This window comes from Artibeus jamaicensis, unplaced genomic scaffold (genome assembly GCF_021234435.1).
Source record: "Artibeus jamaicensis isolate MK-2021 breed Jamaican fruit bat unplaced genomic scaffold, CSHL_Jam_final contig_797, whole genome shotgun sequence".
In the NCBI taxonomy this organism is placed as follows: domain Eukaryota; kingdom Metazoa; phylum Chordata; class Mammalia; order Chiroptera; family Phyllostomidae; genus Artibeus; species Artibeus jamaicensis.
In genome coordinates this window covers 19,990,684-20,014,759 of record NW_026521977.1, presented here as the reverse complement: position 1 = coordinate 20,014,759, position 24,076 = coordinate 19,990,684, and the positions used below count along the sequence as shown (strand labels likewise).

General features: G+C 47.9%; 1 protein-coding gene across 3 annotated transcripts in view; it reads right to left on the bottom strand.

Annotated features, from left to right (window-relative positions):
- EHF (ETS homologous factor) overlaps positions 1-24,076 on the bottom strand; it is a 37,663-nt gene that overhangs the window by 5,226 nt on the left and 8,361 nt on the right. For all 3 annotated transcript variants that reach the window (XM_037128291.2, XM_037128288.2, XM_037128290.2), the window contains exons 2-6: positions 11,260-11,359; positions 7,256-7,501; positions 5,067-5,129; positions 2,539-2,607; positions 2,354-2,422 (exon numbers count right to left, since the gene is read on the bottom strand). In XM_037128291.2, the coding sequence (XP_036984186.2) occupies positions 2,354-2,422; positions 2,539-2,607; positions 5,067-5,129; positions 7,256-7,501; positions 11,260-11,356 (544 nt within the window). In that variant the 5' untranslated portion in view covers positions 11,357-11,359. The remainder of the gene's footprint in view (positions 1-2,353; positions 2,423-2,538; positions 2,608-5,066; positions 5,130-7,255; positions 7,502-11,259; positions 11,360-24,076) is intronic.

The window sequence follows — 24,076 nt, the reverse complement described above, 5'->3', positions numbered from 1 at the left end:
CAAGTGCCAGATCATGACTTCAGCTAAGCTGCTTCGCAAGAAGTGAAGATTAGAAGCATTTGCATATGATTCAGCTGTGAGCCATTTCTTTACGGGATATACAAATTTCAGGGTTATAATAGACCTCGCCGCCCTAGCTGGAGGCTCAGCTAGTCAGTGAATAAACACATCAAGCCTGAGTTGGCGTGATTGGCCCGAGGACTATCATCGGGCAGATCGAGAACCCTGGCGGCCATTTTATGAAATGGGCAGATGGCAGAGAAATCAAAACAAAGCTTCCCCACCTGCCTTTATCACAGAGGGCATCAGTTTACCTTGGGCCCCGCCCCCTTTCAACTTGTAACTTGCATTAAGACATAGAAAGATATTTAACTGCATGCAGTGTAATGGGAGCTTGAGAGGTAAAGACTCAGGCAAATGGCAAATGGGGGGCTGGGGGTGTCTGGTGCCATCCAACAGGTGCTGAACTATAGTGAAAGGAATCGACCCATCCGGGGCTGTAAGTAAATATCCTACTGGAGGGCTGTTGTTCCACAGAACTTGCCAACCCCTGATACTCAGCCAATTCTCGAAGTAATAATTCCAGCAGAGGACCTGAACTGATCATCTCATTCTCCAGCCTGGGTCACAGTCACGGGACAGGAATGATGGACGGGGGAACAAAGGATCAGGGCTGACGAGGTAGAGCAGGTGTGCAAAGGCCATTTGAAGCAGGACTTTTCAAAACTAAAGTAGGTGGACTTAGGAGATTGTGAATTTTCCGTTAATGCAACTATGCAAGCAGGAACTGGCCGCTGAGGCCCCTGTGCGTTCTGAGACCCTGGAGGGCAGGCAGAGAGGACAGGACAGGGGCCAGGCTGTGAGGCCAGCAGGACTGTGATGCAGGTTTTTAGGTTTCTGAGGCGCCTCGGGACCTAACAGCCCTGGAGGCTCAGGAAGTGTTTGGTTCAAGTTTACTTTTAGTCGGAATCTTTTGCCATAAGCCAAAGATCCAACAGGAAGGATGTGGGAGGTGACACCTTGGGAGGTGTGAGAGGAAGTCCGAAGGTGAGCGAGTGGGTGGCTGGTTTCCTCAGCCAGAAACCCTTCTCCTGACTGGGTGGCAATGCTCGCCACGGAAATTTCACCCCGCTCGGCTCCGCTGCCCGAGGAGGGCAAAGTCACTGCAGCAGTGCCTGTCCCTGTGGATCTGTGTCCTACTTTCAGCAAATACTTAGCGTGACCCGCGGTACGGGTCGCTGCGGGGGAGGGGGAAGTAGAGAAATGACTCGCCCTCAGATCCTCACTTCAGTTCCAGAAGCATTTACACTGGCTCCCAGCCCTGTCTCATTCGAGGGACTTGACCCAAACAAAACCTCAAACCAGAAGCTTTCATTATTTCAGTTCTCAAAAACATACTCAACAAAAGCAGAGAGAGAGAGGGAGAGAGAGAGAAAAGGGGTTGTTGTTTGATTCCGTGCTTTCTTTTCCAAACAGTCATTTGAATCCCAGTTCTGAAGTCCCAAATTCAGTTCCGGGAAAGGAGCAATTCACTGTGACAAGTCCAAGCTCCATTCCACAAACCCAACCAGACCCACCAGTTCCCACCCAGACCCAGGGACAACACGAGACCCTCTACTCATCTCCCTGGCACAATCATTCCTAAACAGCACATGCCAACGTTCCTATCTGTGAATGGAAGGGAGAATATAATCTGGAAGCCCCTCCCCCAGACTCCCTGCAGACCGACCATCTCATTCAGTGTAACCTTGATTGAGTCACAGGTAGACCCCAGGTAGATCCACTTTTAACCAAATGTGACTAATGAGAATAGAATTTCAAACTACAGTTTGTCTGACTGAGTGAAGAGTCCTGATGAGCTGGCAGGGTCAGACTTCAAAAACCAACCAAGCAGTGTGGTTTCCAGGGTTCTGAACACTTCTGATTGCTCCCCTTCTACCCAAAGACCACTGCCACAGGTTCATGGACCTCTGAATGCCACTGTTCGACATTCTTTCTCTGAAGTCCAACATTTGTCAAAAATTAAATGTAGCCTTCTTCCCCATAAATATACTCAAGTATGAATAACTTTATCAGATAAGTTCCCGAGAGCGAGTTTTTGTTGAAAGGTGACCTGGTTTCATAGGAGACAAATACTTTTCCTAGAGGCACCCTTGCTGGTAATTGTCAATGTACAAATACTGGCTCAAATGCGGATCTTTTCATAAACAGCAACTCCAGCCCTTTCCTTGCCTTCTCATGAGAAAAAGACTCCAGCAACATGGAAACGTAGGAGGGATGTCAGTAATTCCCATTAATGCTCAGTAAACACTGGCCTGAGGCTCACGTAACCTCCCATGTCAGGACAACTTACCTACGGGGAGGTGATTGGTGGTTGTCATGGAGATCTGGGCCCGGCAGAAAGTTTTGCTGTCCAACAAATCTGTAGCGAGAAAAGATCAAGGACATTCAGAGCCCCCTCCCAACAGGGAACTTTTGGGCTATTAGAATAACAAAGACAGAATGTAGAAGGGCATGAAGTGCTGGGGAGTTAGTTACCTACTGTGCTACCATAGTTGGTGTCATATAAATAGTTTTCTTCTTTCCAGGTGTTCATGATGGAAGGGTCTACAAAGGGCAGAAAATGGGAACGGTCAACAGTCGTCATCCCGGTGGGGAGAGTTCGCTTTTCTTAACGCACTGTTCCTCAGTGAGGCCTGGGGTATCGGGGGTGGTCCCCAGAGAAAAGGGATATGATTCTGCTTCGGTCACGTGTTACTTTATAATAATGTTACCCCATGTTTCTTCCAGTGTCCTGGGAAAATGGGCTTTGTTATAGCTCTGTCCATGCGTTCTACACCTGTTGCATTTAAGGGGAAGTTGCAACAGTGAGATCCTATTCTAGACCAATGCTTGGGTTTCCTGGGGGTTTTCTCAGTTTGCACGTGGCAGGGGGTGGGTCCAGGAGCTTCTACTACATAACGACTAGAATATGTTTACCCTGGAAAAAGAAACTGTGAGAGACAAATTCCTGATTAATAAGCATCTTTTTCTAGTACTATGTTCCGGGGGGAATTAGTAATGTTTCTGCCAGAAAAAGTCTAGTCAGTTCTATCACAGTGCCTTTCCTGCTGCAGTCTGGAGAGAGCGCCCTCAAGGTGGGTGACAGCCCCCTCTCTCTGGGATTTCTCTGATTAGCTTGAGGAGCATCATAAAATTCTCAAAACCCAAATCCAACAACCTTTAACAGGCCCTATGCCTCACCTTGCAGAAGCCTCTCTCTCTCTCTCTCTCTTCTCTCTAAGCACGTCTCATTCTGATAGACTCTTCAGATTTCAGATTCAAAGGCAACTCCCCTCCACCTACCCCAGATGAAGCCCAACTCCGACACAACAACCACACCTGGGCTGGTCTCCAACAGAAGCATTTTCTTTCCTGGCCCGACGAGAGCTGCAAGGTCTGGCAGGCAGCTCTCAGCTGTCCCCTGCAGGAACTTCCTGATTTCTACTTTTCACAGATCAAGGCTGCCCTCTGCTCCCCTCCTGCCCAGCTTCTGAATTTCTGGGCCGGGTGGTGAGCCACTGGCCGAGTTTCATTTTGTTTTTACAACATAAAAGGTATAAAACCTGAGTCACTGGCTAAGTCCTCTTGTTTACGACACAGGGATTTAGCTGGTATTTTAACTAATAGCTACGTGTTTGGGCACTCCAAGCCCAATCTCTTGTGGCTACACCCTCTCTCCTTGTTGGGTCACCTCATACACCTGTTGTTGTCTCTGAAAACAAACCGAACCAAAAGGTCTGGGGGTGTTGGCCCCTCTATGAGCCTCTTCTCCCCTCCTCCCTGGGTGGACCTTCTTCTCCACCCTTCTTCGGCTTAGCTTTTCTGAACTGGCAACACAAGAATATCTGGATGGTCGAGGAGGAATGATCGACTTTTGGGGGGCCTCTCCATACCATCCTGGTCACTGTGGGGGTGGGGCACGCCAGCTGTCTGCTGAGTCCTTCATCTGCCTCTAGGGCAGTCAGGCCCATAAAGCACCAACCATCCAGGTAACCCAGCCCCTGGTCTGTGGGGGAAAGGCAGGGCTAGAGAAAACTAATTAGCATGCGTAGCAGCTATTGTGTTTTTTCTTTTTAATTTAATAATGGGGGGCTAGCCCCCTTAAGAGCAAATATTATATGAGGCCAGTGGGACCTGAATGACTCACAAATCACTCCCAGTTGAAATTCTGCCCTTCGTGACTGGCACGCAACCCTCAGGCGGGCCTGTGGCAAACTCAGGGTTGGCCCCAATGGCTTGCAGTCTCACTTATGAGGACTGGGGGAGCAACCCTGGAGCAGTGGCAGCTGCACAGTTTCATCATGGCCAGTGGACTGTGGAGGACTTGCATAGCTCTCCTTAGACTAAGAGACCACAGGCCAAAGGTCAATATGCAAGGGGGTCTGATTGGTGCAAGGCCACAGGCACAACTTCTCAAGGCAATTACTGCCCCTGCAAGTCTCCAGCAAACCCTACTCAGGGTCCAGAGTAGCCTTTCATCTAACAGTACACATAAGGCAGGAGTTGGGGCAACAGTTCTACAGAACTTCCAAGAGCCCCTAGAAACCACAGTATGTACAACAGCAAGTCCGCACCTTCCTCTTTTTTGTGTGACACTCCTACCAAGGGAGGAGGGGGCGAGACATTGACCCTTCCTCTTCTCTCCTCCTGCTTCTCCTAACCCGGCCAAGTCCTCTGGCTCTTTGTGGTGAATAGGAGGCCCACTTAAACTCTGCATTTTTCTAGCTCCTGGACTAGAGCCTGGATGATGCCCTGACCAGGGGTGGGAAGCAGAGAAGTGTGGGCTGAATTAGTCTCACCATCAGTCTAGAAATCAGAAAAAGCTGGCAGTCACTGGTCCCCAGCGCAAGGGATGAAGCTCACGGAGAGCGGCCCACTGGAGACAGCCAGGGAAGAGGCGTTCCTGGGTTTCCTGCCAAACGACTGGCTCCGTCCTGCTCCCACACTCCTTCCCACTCCCTCCCACTCGTCCTCGCCAGGGTATTTGCCTACCAAGTTGGCTCTCTTTGTCTGCTACTACTTACCCGTTTGTTCGGTCTTGACTATGACATTGGGTGTGGGCTGGAACAGGTCACTACTGCACTGGCCTGTGAAGGACAGATTGGGAAAGTCAGAGCAGGCCCACATGGAGCCAAAACTTAAACAAGGACAGACCCGGCCTCTTGGAAGAGCTTCTGCCAATCCCAGTACCTGATCACCCATGTTTGCGGTGGTGCAGCTACAAATGCAAACCTGAACTTTCTGTAGAAAGTCGGTAGCTTGATATAGGTGCCCACATCAGATGGAATTACTTGACATTGTACAGGTAAGGCATTCAGTGTGGTGCAAATAGAACCTCAGAGGTCAGAGGGCCAGTTTCCCACTAATAACTGCAAGGCACCTCTACTTCCTGGGTCTGGGTTTCCTCTTCTGTAAAGTTAGGGGCTTAAACTAGAAAAAGTCATTATTGGATGGCATCTAAGGTGCTTTCCCACATTAAGATATGATATGAAATGAAAAGGAGAAAACAAGGAAAACCATTTTAATTTAACTGGCTTTATTCTTCTTTGATGTTAAATTTAATCAAACCCACTTTGACTAGATCCAATCTATGAGACGTGTCTGGGGAAATGCACCGATTCCTCCCTTCTTTATGCCTTACAGATGTGTCACATACAAAAGCACACATATCCATCTGAAGAAATCTCATGTTTTTTCCTCCTCAGTCCAATTATAAATATCTCAGGAGCAGGAGCCACGTCTTTAAACTCTCTTACTATTAGTCGTCCCCTCTGTAAAATGGGTACTGCATTTTTTCATAAAGTCACTGAATGAATCAATGCATTCAGCATGCCTAGTGCACATAAACACTTAATAAATGTAAGTTAACAGAACATCTCCAAAGAGGCAAACAACAAATCAAAGGTGAGAGGTCAAGAGGCACCGGCAGCACCCAGTGGGGCTGAACAAGTCATGAAAGGTCAAAGGTGGGAGGTCAGAAACAGCCACATTGCCTCTCAGGACACCCTGCCTTAGGCTTCAATCAAGGGTAAAGGTTTAAAGGACTGACTGGATTTAATTGGAGGTGGGGAGGTAAATATTTTAATTCCTCAAGTATAAGTCTGCTCTTTCTGAAGATTCCTGGGGGTTATTTATAGAGCCTTGTTTGGTTTGTTTCTAGTAAAAGAAAAATGCTCAAGCAGCTCCGTGAGGTGGGTGGGAAGGAGAAAGTGCCGGGAGCTGAATGAGGTCATCCCAGATGGCTACCACTGCGGCCAGCTCTGCAGCCAGACTCTGGGTCCTCCTCGGCAGTGACAGCAGCTGTTGGGCTCTGAGGACAGTTCACAGGCCTGGAACTCATGCTTTCAAAGCCCCACCTACTTGCCTACACTCAAGATCTACTGAGACAGACCTGCTCATTCTGATGTGGATAGGCCAGCTCATTCTTTATATGCTGCTGCTTTCCAAAATAGCCATCCTTTCCAGAGGAGCCTGTTCTATATAACCATCATCAGGGCAACTTTATGCCAGTGCCAAAGACATTCTGCAACATGAGCTGTCTGCCTCACCATGTCTTGTATATAAGACAGTACATAGTGCAGAACATGCGTGCATGTCTATAAACTCTCCCCTAGGCACAGCGTTTAAACAGTGCCTGTCTGGGTGCTAGGTGAGACCTCAACGACAGACATTTGGGGCTAAACTCTAACCCCCTTTTTTGTTAGTTAACAAAACATTTAAGACTCTGCTGAAATAATGTAAGCAAGCCTTCTCCCCTTCCCTCCCCAAACACAAACATAGATCTAATTTTGCTTATCTCCTTACCATACCCTTAGGTTCCATCTAAAGAACCTAGGTCTAGAAATTTAAACAAAAAAAGGAGCCATAATGATCTTAGCAAGCAAGTAATTAGGAATGAAACTATCAAACCCTGTTTGCAAGGCAAAGAAGAAAAGGTTTTTCTGAAAGTAGCAAGTATTCGGTGGATACCCTCCTGGCACATCTCCTGGAAAATCAGCCATAAGGAGAGAATTAAATTGCACTAGGTTACTATAGGATGAGACACACCTCATAGCCCAGGCTTTGTGCCTGTTCTCTCACCTCCCCTCTACTTTCCTGTCTGGGAAACAGGAGGTGAGACCAGCCTTTGGTGCCCTGTCTAGGGAGCCTGCTGGCTGCGGAGTCCCTGCTCTTCTCAGCTGGCTCCTAGTGAGATGGGGAGAAAGATAGTCACCATTCCACTTGAGATGCTGCAAGTTGCTGTAAAGGAGCTGCCCTGCTGTCCCTGCCGCCCGGATGAACTCCTGCAAAGTCATGTTGCACAGGTGCTCGCCATTGATGTCAAACTCCTGGAAAGGGATGCAGCTGGCATCCAGCTGGTTGGTGTCCAGGAGGTGCTGGAGCCACTCCCACACCTGGTACTTGGTCCAATACTGAGGATGGATTTCATGCCACTGGCCTCCAAAAAATCCACTGGAAACTGCAAAAAAGGAGGTGGTTCTGTGAGTGACCCATGGTTGTCCCTGGGCATAATCCCAGACAGGGGGTTGTAGCCCTGGTGCCTGGTGGCGTGAGGAATGCAACCACGTCCCTGTGCACCAGTGGGGTCGGAGCATGAGACTGGCTCTGGAGAGGAGGCTCTTGGAAATACATTTCTTTTCCCAGTTATGGTAGGAGCTGACTTTTAGCCTCTGTGTTCCTTGATGCCCTCCTTAGTGCAAAGTACCCCTTAGAGTGGATGATGACCCGAGATCTAAAATCCTGAGGACATGAGCTCATACCCTCGAAGGACCATCAAAGCTGAAGCATCACTACAGTGTCAGCAACTTACTAGCTATTGTTCGTACCCACATAGTTTTCCTCTCTTCTTCCCTGTTTCTCTCTCCCATCTTTTTCTCTCTCTCACACACATACACGCATACATGCCCCCAACTCAGACCATTTTCAGCCAAAAGTGAGGCCTGAGGGTTCTTTCCTCTTTGATGCCTTTGCTTCTCCCCAAAGGAGCCCAGGTTACTCATCCGCTAACTGTGCGGCTCTACCCCTGCCCCATGCTGGTTCTCAGAACTACTGCAAGGTCATTTCCTTACTCGGTTACCTTCAGGAGCTTCCCTTTACCCAATGAAATTAGGTATAAAACTGCCAAGCCATGCACTGGGGCTCTTAACGAGCGATTCCTCAAGTGCCCTGTGACTTTTGCCTCTTTTCTATGTTGTTCTTTCAGCTTATACTCTACCCATCACTCCCTGTGGATTCCTACATAGCTTTCAAACCCCAGCCACCCCATGATGTCATCACAGAGTCCCAACTTTCTGTAAGGACTGCTGTCCTCTGAATCTCCAGGGGGCAGGTTGAGTTCTCTTAATGGCTTTCGTCCTGTTCAGCTTATCCTCAAGGGTATCTAAGTACTGTCTCATTCTCCTCTGTAATTCACATGCTCACAGTCATGGATCCTGTCTCACCCACCCATCTTTGTACCTCCTTCAGAAACTACCGTAGCGGGTGCACCGTCTTAAGGACTCTCTCCAAACTGCTTTAGTGGAATTGGTTGCTGAGGAAGAAATAATGTGGGAACCTAGAAGAGCTGTGAGTTGCATTCATGAGATGGTTAAATTCAAATACCAGTGAAGAAGTTCAGTCAAGCCAATAAAAATTGCTAAGCTTTATATGGGCTAACCATCTATGTATGGTTACCATTTCATGTTTGCTTAAGGGAACATCACAAAGTCAGCCCCGAGTCCTGAAAGATGGAGAAGAGAGCGCCAGCCTTTGGGGGCAGGTAAGAGGCCTGAGACGTCTGACAGTCAGTCAATCCCCTTGTAAACAGAGATCTAAGGGGAATAGCTCTCTTCTGGTAAGGGTGTGGGGTGGGCAACAGGGGAATACACTCCTGCAGCCTACCAAGCTGAAGCAGGGGCGATCCGACTGAACATGACACACGGATGTTCCCACAAACTCAAGGAGGGACTGACAGAGGAACACGTAGCACAGAAACTGTCCCCAGCTTGCTTCAAATCCATGGTGGATCAGTACTCCTCCAACGCTAATGGAATTATGAATCACCAGGGAATGTTGTTCAAGTGCAGACTCTGATTCCACAGATCTGGGGTGAGACCTGAGTTTCTGCATTCCTAAGAAGCTTCCACTTGATGGTGATAATGATAAGGTGACGATGATCATCTGTGGATGCAGTGTGAGTTGCGAGAAACTGAAGAACCCCTAAAGACTGGATTCCCATAATGCCATGGCCCAGCCCTCAACGCCTCCAGGGGAGAGGCTACTGTAGGGGAACGTTTCCAACCTAATCCCGCTTCCACTCACTCCTTCAGAACCCACACACAGGACTACTTCCAGACCTCGGAAGCACTCGACCAGGAGACTGAGATGATTTAGGCACGAAGGTGACCACCTTGGGTAAAACCTGACACTCACGGTGTATATAATACTTTACTCCTTATACCTCTTGACCAGACAAAAGCAACCTTGAACCCTCAGCTTGGGCCCTGGAGGGGAAGCCAGTGGTAGAGAGGGATGGGGACAAGGATTGGGAAAATCTAGTCCAAAAATTTAATTACATAGAAATATTTCTAAATATATAAACATAAACAGTTTAGACTGGATGTTTCCATTTTTGAGGGGTCTCACAAATACAGCTGTTTAAGGATGGGCTATATTTTTTGTGGTTCCACAGATCTTTGTTCTCTTTTCCTAAAATAATTGAGTTGCTACAATAGCTAAGAGTTGCTGCGTGCAGCTCTAGGAATGAAAACAAGAGGTAATAACTCTCAATAACCCAAAAACGGGCCTGAAATAGTTTCTTCTCTCAGTGTCTCATGATCCAGATTAGAGGATAGTTCTTGACAGTGCATCCTGTTAGAACTTGAAAGAACCAGAGAATTTCATGTGAAGTCAGCTGGGAAATTCTTTCCATCAGCCGTGGACTCATCAGATGCCTGAGATTTCAGGAGAAACACTGAAACTCCTATGAGTTCAGCTCTTCTCTTTCATTCAACTGACTTTCCCCACGCCATCAACCATGACCAGAGGCTGGGCCCTCTTTGGTGCTTCTGGAAATTAAGAAGTAAAAATGGCACCTAAATTCTTCTCCCTGCTGAATACATTGCCCTGGCTTTCTCCAAAACCAACAGGAAGCATGCTGCCTTGTTGAGGATCGAAGGGCCTAGGGATGCCAAAGACTATCCAGTCTGAGGAACCTTCCTGCCCTATTTGGAATCCTCCTTTAAGGTCCCCACAGGCAATCTGAGGCCAGCAACAGAAACTGGCACTACCCCAAAAAGGCAGCAGATTGGTGGGACAGGTGACCAAGTAAGAGAAGGTCAGCTGTGCATGTCTGGCTGGAGTTCCAAGTTAAGAGGCAGAGCTGCCCACGGACCAGCTGCTCATTGGACAACACAATCCTCCCATTTCCATCCGCCTCCTTCTCAGACTCTGCTCACCACCAGGCTGTTCTCATTTTTTCAGGGGAGTCAGAGCGGCAGAGTCTCTGGTGAGGAGTCAGTAACAGCAGGTGCCCCGTGGGAGAAGACGCGGAGCTTCTTAAAGCCGCTGCAGTCTGAGGCGCAGCAGTCTGCCTGAACTGAACGCCTTCACAACGGGGTGTGGGGCCCTGATTCAGCAACAGCTCGATTTAGTTCCACTTCAACAATAAGCCACGGGCTTGGTCACCAAACCCTCCATAAGCCCTACCACCACCCCTCCCTCTTCTAATCAACAGGTTCTACACTGAAGCACAGAAAGGGGGGCACGTGGTCTCCTAACATAACCCTCTCTCCTTACAAAGGCAGGTCACTGGAACGTGAAATAGAAAGATAAAGCTGCTACACTGCCCTCTTCCTCCATTTCCATGCTTCCGTGCAACACACACGCACATGTGTGCACATGCACACACACCTTTTCCTCCTACCCTATCTTGAAATATTAAGCCAAATACTGTTAAAAGCTTCAACAGGTCACCTCCCCTTTGGGCATCTCTTCTACAACCCTCTGTGCCAGGCTGCCCACCCAGGACCTTCAATCTTGGGAGGAAACAATGACATGTATCAAATGGGCTTCAGTCTGGAGCACCAGGGACCAGAGGACTCCGGCATGAAGAGTGTGCCCCATTCCCACGGCACCTCACACCTGCTGCCGTGTTGTTCATACATTAAGTTGGAAAATGAAGCCTAGTGAAAGCAAAGCGAAGATCCCCTGGGGTTGACACCGCCTCAGCCCCCTTACCGTTGCACATGGGGTAGCTGTCTGTCCAGGCTGGCTGCTGGTGGAGGAGGTTGTTGCTGGGGTTGAGATTCATTACACCACTTCCTTCCAGAATCATGATCTGTAAGGTGATCAAACAGCCCATTCAGTCAGTGCCTCTTGGACAAACGTCATTAGAGAGTACAGGTCACGGAGTGAATTTAGGAAGAGAACTAGTCCTTCCAACCATTGCCTCCAAAGCATACTGCCACGGCCCTTTCGGTAAATGCAAAACTCCCTGGCAATTAAAATTTTCCAGGTTCAATTTTCATATGCATGAGGCAAGTTTTTACAGCCACCCATTCATAAATGAATAATCTCCGTTCAGGAATGAAGTGGAGGGAAAATGCAATACCTGCTCACAGGGTGAGTCTGGCCAGCAGCCAAGTCTTGTCTCCCCTCCCCCTCCACCCCCAAAAGTGAAAATGCCAAAGACATTTTGTTTAAAGTGGACTTGCAATCAATGAAAATCCAAGCTGGTCGCAGCACAGATCCAGTGCCTGTGTGGGAACCTGAACTCAGATGTTTCCAAGTTCTAGCACGCCGGGGCCACCCCTGACCGGGGCACCCAGCCTGTGTCCTCCGCATGGCACTCTGCCCTGGGTGGGCTGTGTCGGGGAGTCCTCAGTTGTGGTGTGCCTACAGCTCCTCCAGTGTCTGGCTTTGTGATCGTATCAGGAATCACTTGGTTTCCCTGACAAGATATTGCCTCTCCCTTCCTTCCTGGTAAAAATTCGGTCTACCTCTCTCTCCCGTCTTAGTGACCTGCAGAATACCACAAGCTTCGAAGGTGACCAAAAGGTGACTTTCTCAGTCGGAGGACACATCTTCTCAATAAAGGATCCGGGAGAAGAGTCTTTCTTCCCAAGGCTTGCTTGCAATTTTTTAAACAACGTAAAAAATGTATACTATAGAAATACTTGCTTCAGTTCTCCAGCATCTATTTATATATAATGTTCTTGCCCCCAAGCCAGGCATCCTGTGCCTTTCAGAACCCAGCCCTGTTTAAACGAATGCTTGATCATTCAGAAGAAAAGCAGCCTATTTCCAGAAGGCGCGTGAGCATTACTGAGGATCTCTACAGGTAACCTGCACTCCCTAAGGTGTGGGGGTAGGGAGACAAAGCTAGTTTGATAGCAGCAGACTATGGACATATTTTTGCCTATTCTGGGGGAATCTCACATCCTTCAGGGTCCCCAATTCCCCAGGATAGAAGTGCCCACCCAGAGCAGTTCCAGCCCTCAAAACCTCCTCCTCTGATTTAGCTACTGCCCTTCTGGTTCTGCGGAGGGTCAGAGAAGGAAGGACAGGGGACTGGAAAGGGCATAAAAATTCATACATGTATTCATTTATTCAACAGAAATGTATCGGCCCTGTAATAGGCTGGACACTGTTTCAGGTACTGGGAACAGAGTTAAATGAGGCGAGACAGAGACCTTTACGATGATCACTAACATCATCCTCATGGCTGGTTGGCAAAAACTGGGCCTGAATCCAGCCTGAGTCGAAGGTGGAAAAGGAAAGACAGGGTGGGAAGGACAGCCATGTGGCAGTGAAGGGACCAGGGCGCGGTGAGACAGGACAGCTGGGTTGTACATGGTGGTGCCGCCTGTGAGAGTCTCAATGCCAGAAGGGCCGGGGTTGGTTCCAAACTCTGCCGCTGACTAGCTGAGGTTAGGGTTCATGCCGACAGTTGTCAGCCTCTCCGAACCCTCACTTCCGCACGTACAACGTGCGAATGGCCATGCCTACCACAGTCACTGAACGGAGATTAAATGAGTTCCTGCACCTTAAGCACTTGGCACAAAACAGGACTCCACAGCCAAACCAGAAATAAGCCTGGGCCTCAGTTTCTCCACACACATACTATAAAGAAGGTGACTAAATTGATTTTAACTTCTCTTCCAGACAACTCTGATTCTCACCCTCAGAGAAGAAGAAAGCAACCCAAGTCAAATATTTCTCTCTTTTTCACGACGACGGGGCTTTTCTCCATCCAGCTTTTCAGAGCAATCGCTCTAAAGGTAAGAAATCAGATGAGGGACTTCAAGGCAAAAGAACACCTCCCAGTCCCCAGCGGGGAGGCTTGGGAAGAAAGGGGCATGGCCGGTCTCCTGTTTGCTCAAGGCTGGGCTTGTTCCTCGCCAAAATTTGCTCAACCACAAGCAGTAAAAAGGTTACTGTTTAACCCTGAAAGGGCTGAAGCTCGGAGCCCAGCCCTTCTGCAGGGAGGACTCAGCCCTCCAGGCTGGAGGGGGATGGGCAGGGAAGATTTCCCCGAAACTCTTTCACAAGAATTTGCCTGCAGGGCTCTTCGTAAGTGGCCATTTCAGTGGAAGCAAGACCTGCCCTGGCCAATTCTGAGGTACCTCCTTGGTTAGCTCAGAGCTTCTGTTCACCACTTCCCAAAATAAACTCCCAGAGGGTAGGGTGGTATGAGGGCTAAGCACCCTGGCTTTGAAGTTGGGGAGATGTGGGCTCAGACCCTAGTCCCCTTGGTCACTGTGCATGACCTAGAGCAACTCCCAAGTCTGTTTAGCCCAAAACTTTCTGATGTTCACTTTCCCCACCTGTAAAATGGAAACAGTCCCACACTCAAAGCACAATGAGACTCTGGTGAGGGCGTGCGTGGACAGTGCTTAGCAGGGGGTAAAAAGGCATTCAGTAACTATCACAGGACATTGTGGACCAGTTCTCCCCTTGGAACCCACTGCCCACACGCCCCTTTCCTCAGGGCGGACACCATTTCTTGCCATTATCTTCTGGTGGCCTCCAGACCTACTCAACCCACAGAGGAGCCTTGAGGACTACAAGGTCACCGCCGCCCCCCCAGGAGGCTGGCACCCCTTTTCCCAGGGAAAGGAGTCAGTATTGTGAGGGGCCCTTTTTTACAGGGCGAAGTAAATGGTTACAGCTCATAAAAGAGTTTATGTGGCTTAACCCTTACTGAGTCAGAGTTCACTTAAGCTCACCCAGGCTTTCGAGAAAAGAAGGCCAGCGTCTCCAGCCCAGCAGGGCACTGCCGGCACAGTGCCCTCGGCGTGGGCATGGAAGGCCCCGGGCTCCCACGGCTGAAGGCCTCTCACCAAGCCAGCCCTGCTCTGGGGCCCAGTTCTTCAGGTGTAAAAGGAGGACATCTGCCCCGCCCCACCCCCAACAGCCTCAGAGGACTGTTGTGAAGATCAAATAAGGTGATGGAGTCAGTCCTGATCGGTGCGGCTCAGTTGGTCCCTAGTCGGGGCACATACAAGAGGCAATGGATGGATGTTTCTCTCTCACATCAATGTTTCTCTCCCTGTCTTTCTTTCTCTTTACCCCTCTCTCTAAAAATAAATGGTAAAATCTTTTTTAAAAATGAGATCATAGATAATAAATGTACCTTGAGAACTGTAAAAAACAAAGAAAAGCATTATTATAACCAACTCATCTACATTCCTACCAGTACAGAATTTCTATGGTACCTAGTGATTACTTTATGGGGCATATAAAGCAATCCTTTTCATTTAAAAGTTGGGGGCTTATTGCCCTGACTGGTGTGGCTCAGCGGGTTGGGCATTGTCCTGCAAAGCAAAAGGTTCGATTCCTAGTCAGGGCACATGCCTGGATTGGGAGTTCAGTCCTTGTCGGGGAGCATACGAGAGGCAACCAATTGATGTTTCTCTCCCTTTTTCCCTTCCTTCTCCTCTCTATAATATAAATAAATACATAAATAAAGTTTAAAAAATTTAAAGTAGGGGGATTTTTTAATGCTCTTCTTTAAAACTTCCTACTTTACCTTCAGCATAGTTTCTATTATTTTCTACCAAAAGGAGAAAAAGAAAAAAGAACAGCAAAGCACCAAGGACGTGAGGTGGAGACTGGGAGTCTTTGAAGCCTGGGTTAAAATTCTGGCTCCATCTCTGAGCTACATGACCTGGAGTGTGTTAACTTTTCTGAGCCTCGACTTCTCCCCTGCTTTAAAAGGGGGACTCAGGGGAACGTTGGTGTCTTCTAAGTGTAAGGACTGTTCTGAAGGATAAACAGTGTAAGGAATTTAAAGGTGTCTAATCTGGCACCAGCACACACTCCTTCAATAAAGATCAGTTTTCTTTCCTTTCTTTAAACATCCGTTCTCAAGGTATATCTCTAACACACTGTACCTTTTCTAGGGCTGAAGAAGAAAATTCAGAGCCTAAGTAAGAATAATTTCACCCTTCAAGTCAGAAGCAAGCTGGATAAAGGACTTACTGCTCCTCATCTCTAGCTCAGGGGGGAACTCTGGGGGTTGGTCCTCAGCCACTGCACTAGGTGAAAAGCAGAGTTTCTCAACTTCTCCATGACTGATATTTTGGGCAGGGATGGTTCTTTGTGGCAGGGGTCACCCTGTGCATTGCAGGATGTTCAGCGGCATCCCTGGCCTCTAACCACCATATTCTGGTAACAAATGTACCCCCCACCAAATGTCCCCTGTAGCCAAATTACCTCCAGTTGAGACTGCTGGTTAAAAGTAGAGCCTGTGGAAGTGACAGTTCCGACTTTGACTTTGCTGGTGTGATGACTATGGGCTACCTGCTATCCTTTGTGAGCAGCTCTACTCTCTCCCGAGAAACAAACATGACAGCAGTAACTACCACCTAGGCTCGTGGGAGGATTAAATGACATAAGGGACAGTAAGGCCCCCGTGCAGTGCCTGGTACAACCCAAGTCACTGCATCTTGAGTGGAGGTTCAGGAAAATGCACAGGGTATCAGGCAACTTTGTCTATTTCCAGGTAGTGTTCTAAGGATACAGCACAAATTGTTGCTTGGGCTATGAGAAACTCCACACACACAAACTATATGTTGTATTTCAAACACCAAAACTGAAATGCAATGTGGATTATCCAGCGAGGTTTTCATCTGCATTCTCTTATGACCCCCCTTCAGGTGTAGGAAAAATTCGAGGGTACAGTATTGGCTCCAGGCCCCCATTTGTCCAGACTTTCACATTGACCATGGCATCACCCTCTGTGCAAGTGTCTAAGACGGACACTTTTAGAGACAGACATCTACAATGTATTGGAAGAGGAAGAGCCATGCAGCCTACCCAGCAGACCATGACCACGGTACAGACGAGAACTTCACACCAGGCTTCCAACCAGGACCTATTTGATTTTAGGCAGCGCTGAGCTGTGTCGGAGCAGCCCCTGCCTATGTCGTGGTGGGAGAGGTTGACCACCCTCTGCTCCCGACTTTGTTAATGCGCAGTTTCGGGTTAAACACAAAGGTCCACACAGCCCTAAGGTGGGAAGGTCTTGGACTCCTTCTGTGCCACCCGCACACAGAGACAACCTGCCACCCCTGTGCCTGCTCCTCCTCCAGGCCTCGGTCAGAGCTGGACTCTCTCACAGCCCCAGCTCGACCGCCACCACACCTGGGGGCAGGGACAACAGAACCCTTGGCCTGGCCCTAACGTTTCAAAGCCTCGCATTTTGGCTGTGGCTCAGAAGAAGGTGAGCCTGGCCACAGAGACTGGATCTCTCTGACATCTGAGTTGAAAGGACAAAGTCAAGGTGAGAGGAGCTTCAAACCCAGGCTAGGGCTGTTGTGCTTCTCCAGGGCAGACGGAGCAAGAGCTCGTGCCTCAGAGAGCGAGGGGCAAAGTCTTGATTCTGCCTGCCAGTTGGCAGTGTTGACCTTAGGGAAGCACTACTCTCTCTAAAGCCTCAGTTTCCCCATACGACAAAAAATGGGGGAAAGTGGAGTTGATGTGAGAACTCGAGGCGAATGTCTGTAAAATCCCCAGCATGTTATCTCTCGACCATGACAAGTGCCAAGAAATGTCAGCTACTATTAGAGGGACTGCCCACAAATCTCTCTTTAAAACTGTGCTGATTGGATCCGGGGACATTCTTGGAGTCAGGGTGGACTCTTCAGAGGCAGGATGGTACAATGGTTGGAAACTCCAGACTCTGGCATGAGACAGCTATGCATAAAATCCTGCCTGGCTTTGCTATAGTTTACTAAAGGGGAAGGTTTGGGCAAGGGATCCAACTTCTCTGGGGTGCAGTTCCCTCATTTATAAAATGGAGATGATGTGAAAAGAGTTGTTGAAAGATAAAATGAGAAGGCATCTGTAAAATGCATAGAAAAGTATTTGACACATAGTAAGTACTTGTAAATGTTAGCTGCTTTGTTATTTATTGTGTTGTTACTATTTTATTGGATCTCCAAGGAGCAAATTGAGGGCCAAGTTCATTTCAAGCAAGGCCTCTAACCTCTTCCATCTACACAACACTCCCTAGCTCCAGCTGGCTGGCACAGTGGAGCCTGGAGTCAGAGTTCCCACCTCCCCACCCAACTCTGGGCTGCTGTGTGGAGGCACCATTAGGCTGAGCTACAAACAGCCTCTCGCAGCCATTGCTCACAGAAGTCAGCTGTGCCCCTGTGGGCACAGTCCCTGCTAGAGGGACAGAAAGCCATCCCTCCCGCTCCCATTCCTCCCATAAAACGCACTGTGCCCAAGATGGCCAGAAGCAATGGGAGGGCCCACTTCTGCAAGCCACGGGTATCGCCCTGCCCTACACTCCCGTACACCATGGCTGGTTTATAGGCACAAAGGAGAGAGCTCCTGCCAGAGAATGGCCATGGGGTTTCTTTATCCTACAGGGCCCCTTAGCATGAGGAATGCTCAGTATCTGTAAAGAATAGGGTCTGGGATTGGAGTTAATGGGAGCAAAAAAGCCAGGGAAGGACACACCACAGGCAAAGAGCTGGAACTATGAACCCCAGAACCCCAGAGGCTATGCCCAGTCGCAGACTCTATCAAAGCCAAGGACCGCTCGGCTGGGGCTGGCCTCACCTCCCGACCGAGAAAAATACAGCCCAGCTGCAAGAAATGTCTTTGCTCCATGGCGGGGTTACTGAGACCTGGGAATGGATGCTGTAAAAGTAATAGTAATAATAAATAAACTGTAGCAGCTAGGACTTATTAAACACTTCAAATGTGCCAGCTCTGTGCTAATAGTTTTAAAATGCATTTGTATTATTTGTATTGTGAGTCTTGACTGAGAAGAGATAATAACTCTCTAAGGCTAATATTATGTCATTTCACAGATGACCAGTCTGAGGCTCAGAAAGTTTAAGTGACTTGTCCAAGGTCACACAACTTAGCAAAAATTGGAGCTAGAAGAGAATTAAACTTCAGGCCATCTAGCCACAAACATTGGGAACTTAGCCACTTTCTGCTGCGAAGAAGGTATTTGCCAGAGAAGAACGTTGCCCTCCACTCATCCTGGCCCCCCACCCATTATGAATGGGGATTCCAAACATATTCACAGCATTCTCCCTATGCCATCCGGGGCCTTTCACCTTTATCAAGCTTCTCCAAGATTATAAAACTCGGGCACATTCAATCATGCAAGGACCCTGACTGAGACCCTCTTTCCTTTTGCCAGAGCAATCTGAAGCCGTCGTTCTTTCCAAAACATCCAAGAGCTCCCTCCAGGATAAAAGAGTAGAAAGGTGCCTTCATTTTGCCTCTTCTACAATTTTCTTAGTGATTCCAAAGCCGGGCCAGTTTAATTCATGATACTCTTGTAGCCATTAAAATAGATCAACATATGCATCCATAGGTACACACTTATAGACACACATGCACACACATATGTGTAGATACACACAAAGAGGATGGGACAAAAGTAGGTCTATAGTTGTTCGTATGAAAAATAATATAATAATAAATAAATGATTATACAAGAATAAACTCTGTGTTTCACATACTCACAACTCTAAACCTACTTTTGCCCCACCCTGTACATATATACTACAAATACTCCCTCTGTGACTCAATAAAGTCATTTTATTTTATATTTTGGAAATAAACTGATCCATAACTATTTGTGCTGTATTCGAAGGAGGCCTCAGGCCAAAAAGCACAGCTCGCTCCTGCTGCCAGGAGCTCTGGGGGCCACAGAGCAGATGTCAAGCGGGGCTGGTTGGTGCCTGTGCTGTCTCCAGCCCCTGGGGGTTGAAAGTCAAAGCCATGGTCTGCGTCTTCCCAGCTCCTTTATTTGTTCAACCACCCCATCCCCAAAGTGCCACGGAACCAGCCGGCGTGTGGCTATTTTTACTCCTCGAGCCAGTAGAGCAATTGGGCATTTTGAATAATTACTTTGGAGATGACAGCAATGTCTAGACCATTTTTAGCCCTGAATCAAAGTTAGCAGCAGGTGAATTAAAAGCATTTGCCTTAAGGATGTTGCAACCACTATGTACTTCCTGTTTCAGTATGACCGTCATTGCAAAAGAGCTGCACTCCCAAGGAGGAGAAAAGCAAATTCACGTACATGTGAAGTCTCACTGAATGGGATGCAGACAAAATTCATGGATTTCAAGTGAATCAAGCTTGGGGAATGTATTTGATCTTCTCGGTGTTACATCACAGGTAGTTTCACAAGCCCGTAATGTGTTTTGAAGCCGACATTTCATGCTCCTGGGGCAACATCAGAGTATTATTCCTGGGCTCTCAAGCGTTTTCATGAGCAATGAGGCAGTATCGGGAGGCCAAGTGTTGATCCATTATAGATACACTTTTCTGACTGTAAACCATTTGGAAATATACATGCTTTGCTCATCTTTATCATTCATGGTGCCAGACTCAGAAGAGACGAGAGAGGAAGATGCTGACAGCCGACAGACACCAAAGTTGATTGAAAGACGAGATTACCCTACGTGACCTGCACAGCCTGTATCAGTCCCATTCAGATATGATGAACTAAGGAGAATAGAGCAAACCTTGAGTCTTAAAAGGTCACAGAGCCTTCTGAGTGCTTAGTAGAAGTTAGGGCTCCCTCCATTTACCAAAAGCACATGTCCGCACCTGGCTTTTCTTATATTTTGTGGGCACTTGGCCCCCCCACAGACCACCCACTGTCCCCTAAAGATCTGTGGACACCATGGATCTTTAAGAAATCGCTCTTGTACTCAGGATGGATTGAAAAATAAAGAAGACTTTTTAGTGGAGTCAGGTTTCAGAGACATACGTTTACACCAACCCATAAGAGAAGGCCTGAGAGACTCTGTTCCTGCCCTACTTGGTCTTGGTGTCGTCTTGTTCCCTACAGGGACTCCAGGAAGGGCCCCCCATGCCTCTCCTTCAGCCGCTGAAGTAGGAACCATGCGTCCAGCAAGGCCATTCTGAACCTCTGTTTGGCAAATGCAGTAAAGAATTCATCAAATTTACTACCACCCTGAACTTCAGCAGCTGTCTGCTCAGTAACCCCCTTTCTTTATTCTAACACACAAACAAACAGGTTTCACTTCTTATTACAACCACCTGTATGGTCTTCACCTGATTAGGGATTAAATGTGAAGTTTCCTGGGTTCCTGCCTAAGATCTCTAAACCAGGATTTACGTTTTTTTTTAAGATTTTATTTATTTTTCAGGAGAGAAGGGAAGAAGAAAGAGAGGGAGAGAAACATTAATGTGTGGTTGTCTCTTATGTGCCCCCCTGGGGACCTGGTCCGCAACCCAGGCCTGTGCCCTGACTGGGAATCAAACCAACAACCCGTTGGTTCTCAGGCCAGTGCTCAGTCCACTGAGCCACGCCTTCTGGGGCCGGATCTACATTTTTAAGAGCCTCCCTTAACCAGTCCTTAAGCACTCTCACAGTTAAGAACTTCAGGTCACAGATTCACCTACCCGCCTTCCCTCATTTCCCACAATAAGATACCTAACCCAGGAGATAACACTCTTGAAGGAGACGTCCATAAATGCCAGGAAATCCTTGGGAACTCAGAGATGACACCTTCAGTCTGGAGAACTCGAGCTCCAATCTGTCCACGGAGATTCTATCACCGTGTTATCTGCCAACTTGAAATAAAGTAATTCCTAATGCTCAGTATCACCACACTGGTAAATTCGACAATGCTCAGTGACGTACAAGTATAACTCTCTGAAGCCTCAGCAAACAAACTTGGCCTCAGAACACCACGTTTGCAGAGGACTTTTATGACAATTGTTCCTGCGAAGACAATCTTGTGGCCGTCTGACTCGCCCTTACCTGATCCCATCCCCACCTTAGCCCTTCAAAACATTACTTAGCCACCCTGCCTGGATTTTAGGCCTCATACCCAGAAAAACTGGTGTCTTAGCCTTCAGTGGAGAGAAATGATCAACAGGAAATTCTTGGCTTGCTGCCCTGGCTGGTGTAGCTCAGTGTATTGAGTGCAGGCCTGTGAACCAAACAACCGCGGTTCGATTTCCAGTCAGGGCCCATGCCTGGGTTGCAGGCCAGTTCCTAGTAGGGGATGCACAAGAAGCAACCATACATTGATATTTCTCTCCCTCTCTCCTTCCCTTGCCCTCTAAAGACAAATAAATAAAATCCTTAAAAAAATCTATGCCATGCTAAGTATTTATCCATATATATGGATATACATATATGTATATACTGTGTGTGTGTATAATGTGTATAATGTCTACTAGTCACTAAACACTATACTGGGTGCCAGGGACGAAACACAGAAGCTTCCCTGCCTGGGTATATTATCCATTCTATAAGGACGCCACTTCCAAAACAATGGTAGCTCTTTCCAAAGTCACCTGAACTTGATCCCACCTCCTGTTGGGGATGGAATGGAGCAAGAGCAGAGAGAGGGGGGCAACCTGCTCTGGCATTTGGAAATGACCAACCTTGAAAAGAACTTCAACTACGTTTAAAGACAGGACTGATCCTCTTCTCTCTGGCGAGCCCACGCCCTTGCCTTCACAGGAAACCCTTACTAAGACATCGAGTTGGCAGGCAGGGTAATGCCCCTGAGTTTCACCCAGCAGCCTCAGCCAAAACCAATCTCCACTCGGGGCGGAATAAAGCCGTTGGTTGTCTGCCTGGCTGAATGTCTCTCCCCAAGACAATGGTGTGTTTATGTATAGGAGGGTCAGGACCAGGTTGTTAACATAAAACCCACCGTAAACAGAGCTGTTAATTCAGTTGCTGGCAGGGGCTTCTGTTATCTTCCGAATACCTCCCAGAGGGTATAAGCCCTACCTTTTCATTTGAGTTGGCAGCAGAGTTATTTTTTTGCACCTGTTGCTCTGCTCCGATAACAACCAGTTAAGCATTGATTTGTTGGAAAATAAATAGAAAAAAGCAAAGAAAGGCATCTGCCCAAACAGCCTGGGCTGGTTTGATGGAGCATGCATGCCAATTTGTTTTTTCTGTAAAAACCCAGAAAATAAATAAATAAATAAATAAATAAATAAATAAACCCTAAAAGCCGACACATACACAAAACTCCTGCATTTTCAGTTTGGACGCTGCCCTCCCACTCTCTCAAAAGTAAGAAGCAATCAAGGAGGCCAGCGCCAGAGCTGGTAGGGCCTAGAGGCCTGAAGACACTGTACTTTTCCACGGTCTGGCTCTGCAAGGGAGCCCAAGATCTGCAGAGTGACGGAGCCAGCCTCCAGCCAGCCCAGGTTAAGATCACGAATCCGATTAACAAGGGCAGACTAGGGGCTGCTGCGCTATGATCAAAGCCAAACCACACTCTTCCAAAGTGTAGACTTCTGAAAGTCAATACAGTTCAGGGAGTAGGCGTGGCCTATGGGTTACCTCCTAAAACAGACACCTGGAGTGCCTGAATCTCGAGCTAGCCTCTCTCTCACAGCCTTCTTACACGCAGTCCCGGACAAACAGCGTAATTGGGAAATGCTGGTCCCCAGACCATAGCTTCCCATTGGGCAAATGAGGCTAACCACACATACCTCAAAGGCAAGCTGTGTAGACTCACTCAGGTCCTGGGAAGTGACTTGAGGTCCCAAGTCCCAGGGCGGGATAGGACCTGTGCTCAAGGTATGCTTTCTGCACTAAGCCAAGGGTCATCACATTCTCCTTTCTCATCGCTTCGTCAATATCACATGATGAGCACAAGCCAAAAAGGGCCACAAAGAGCTAAACAAATCACTCAAATGGAGATCGTGACAACACTAATTAAGCAATGGCATCATTGCCCAGCCTTCGACACTCACAGAACAGAAGCAGCCTCTTAATAGCTCTTTTTTAAGCTTTGAGAAGAAAGCATAGGATGTGGGCAATGCCAAATGTTCCCCTAGATTACCACCTTCCCCCAGCTGTCTCTGAGCCATTGGCCTTCATTAGACCACTGGCTTACTGGGGGGGTCACAGCAGTGGGGAAAGGCCTCAGAAACGCCGCTTCTCAAAGAGCATTAAGAACAGGGTGTTCCGACAGGGGAGGGATGTGGCTGGCTGAGCACTCCCAGGCATTCCTGTCATGAGCAGGGCAGGGAGTGGAGTGCCTCAGAACCAAATCGGGCAGCCAGAAAAATAAAAGATTTAACAACACCCTCAGTTGACTGAAAAATAAATAAGACCAACTGCACAGGAATGCAGAAAGGGCGGAGGGAGGTAAGAGTGGGGATTGAAGCCAGGGAGGGGTTGGGAGGGAATGGGACAATGAATTTGACCAATTTAAGATTCAAGTTTCTTCCCAAGAAAAGACTAAGGTGCTCCAGCTAAGGAAAGGTCAACAGCCACCACTTTGGAGGTGGTATAATTACAAAACAACCACTCAAACTATGACACTGAAGATAGTTCATATCTAATGAGCATTCACGAAGTGCTAGGAATTGAGCTAGGCTTGACTTGAATGATCTCATTTAGTCCTTGTAATAACCCTGGATGTTGGCACAAATATTACCCACATTTAATGGACGAGGAGGCACAGAGAGGCTGAGCAACTTACCCAAAGACACAGAGCTAGTAAATGGACTGAATTTACTATAATAAATATATTAGGGGGGAGTGCAACATAATTCTTTG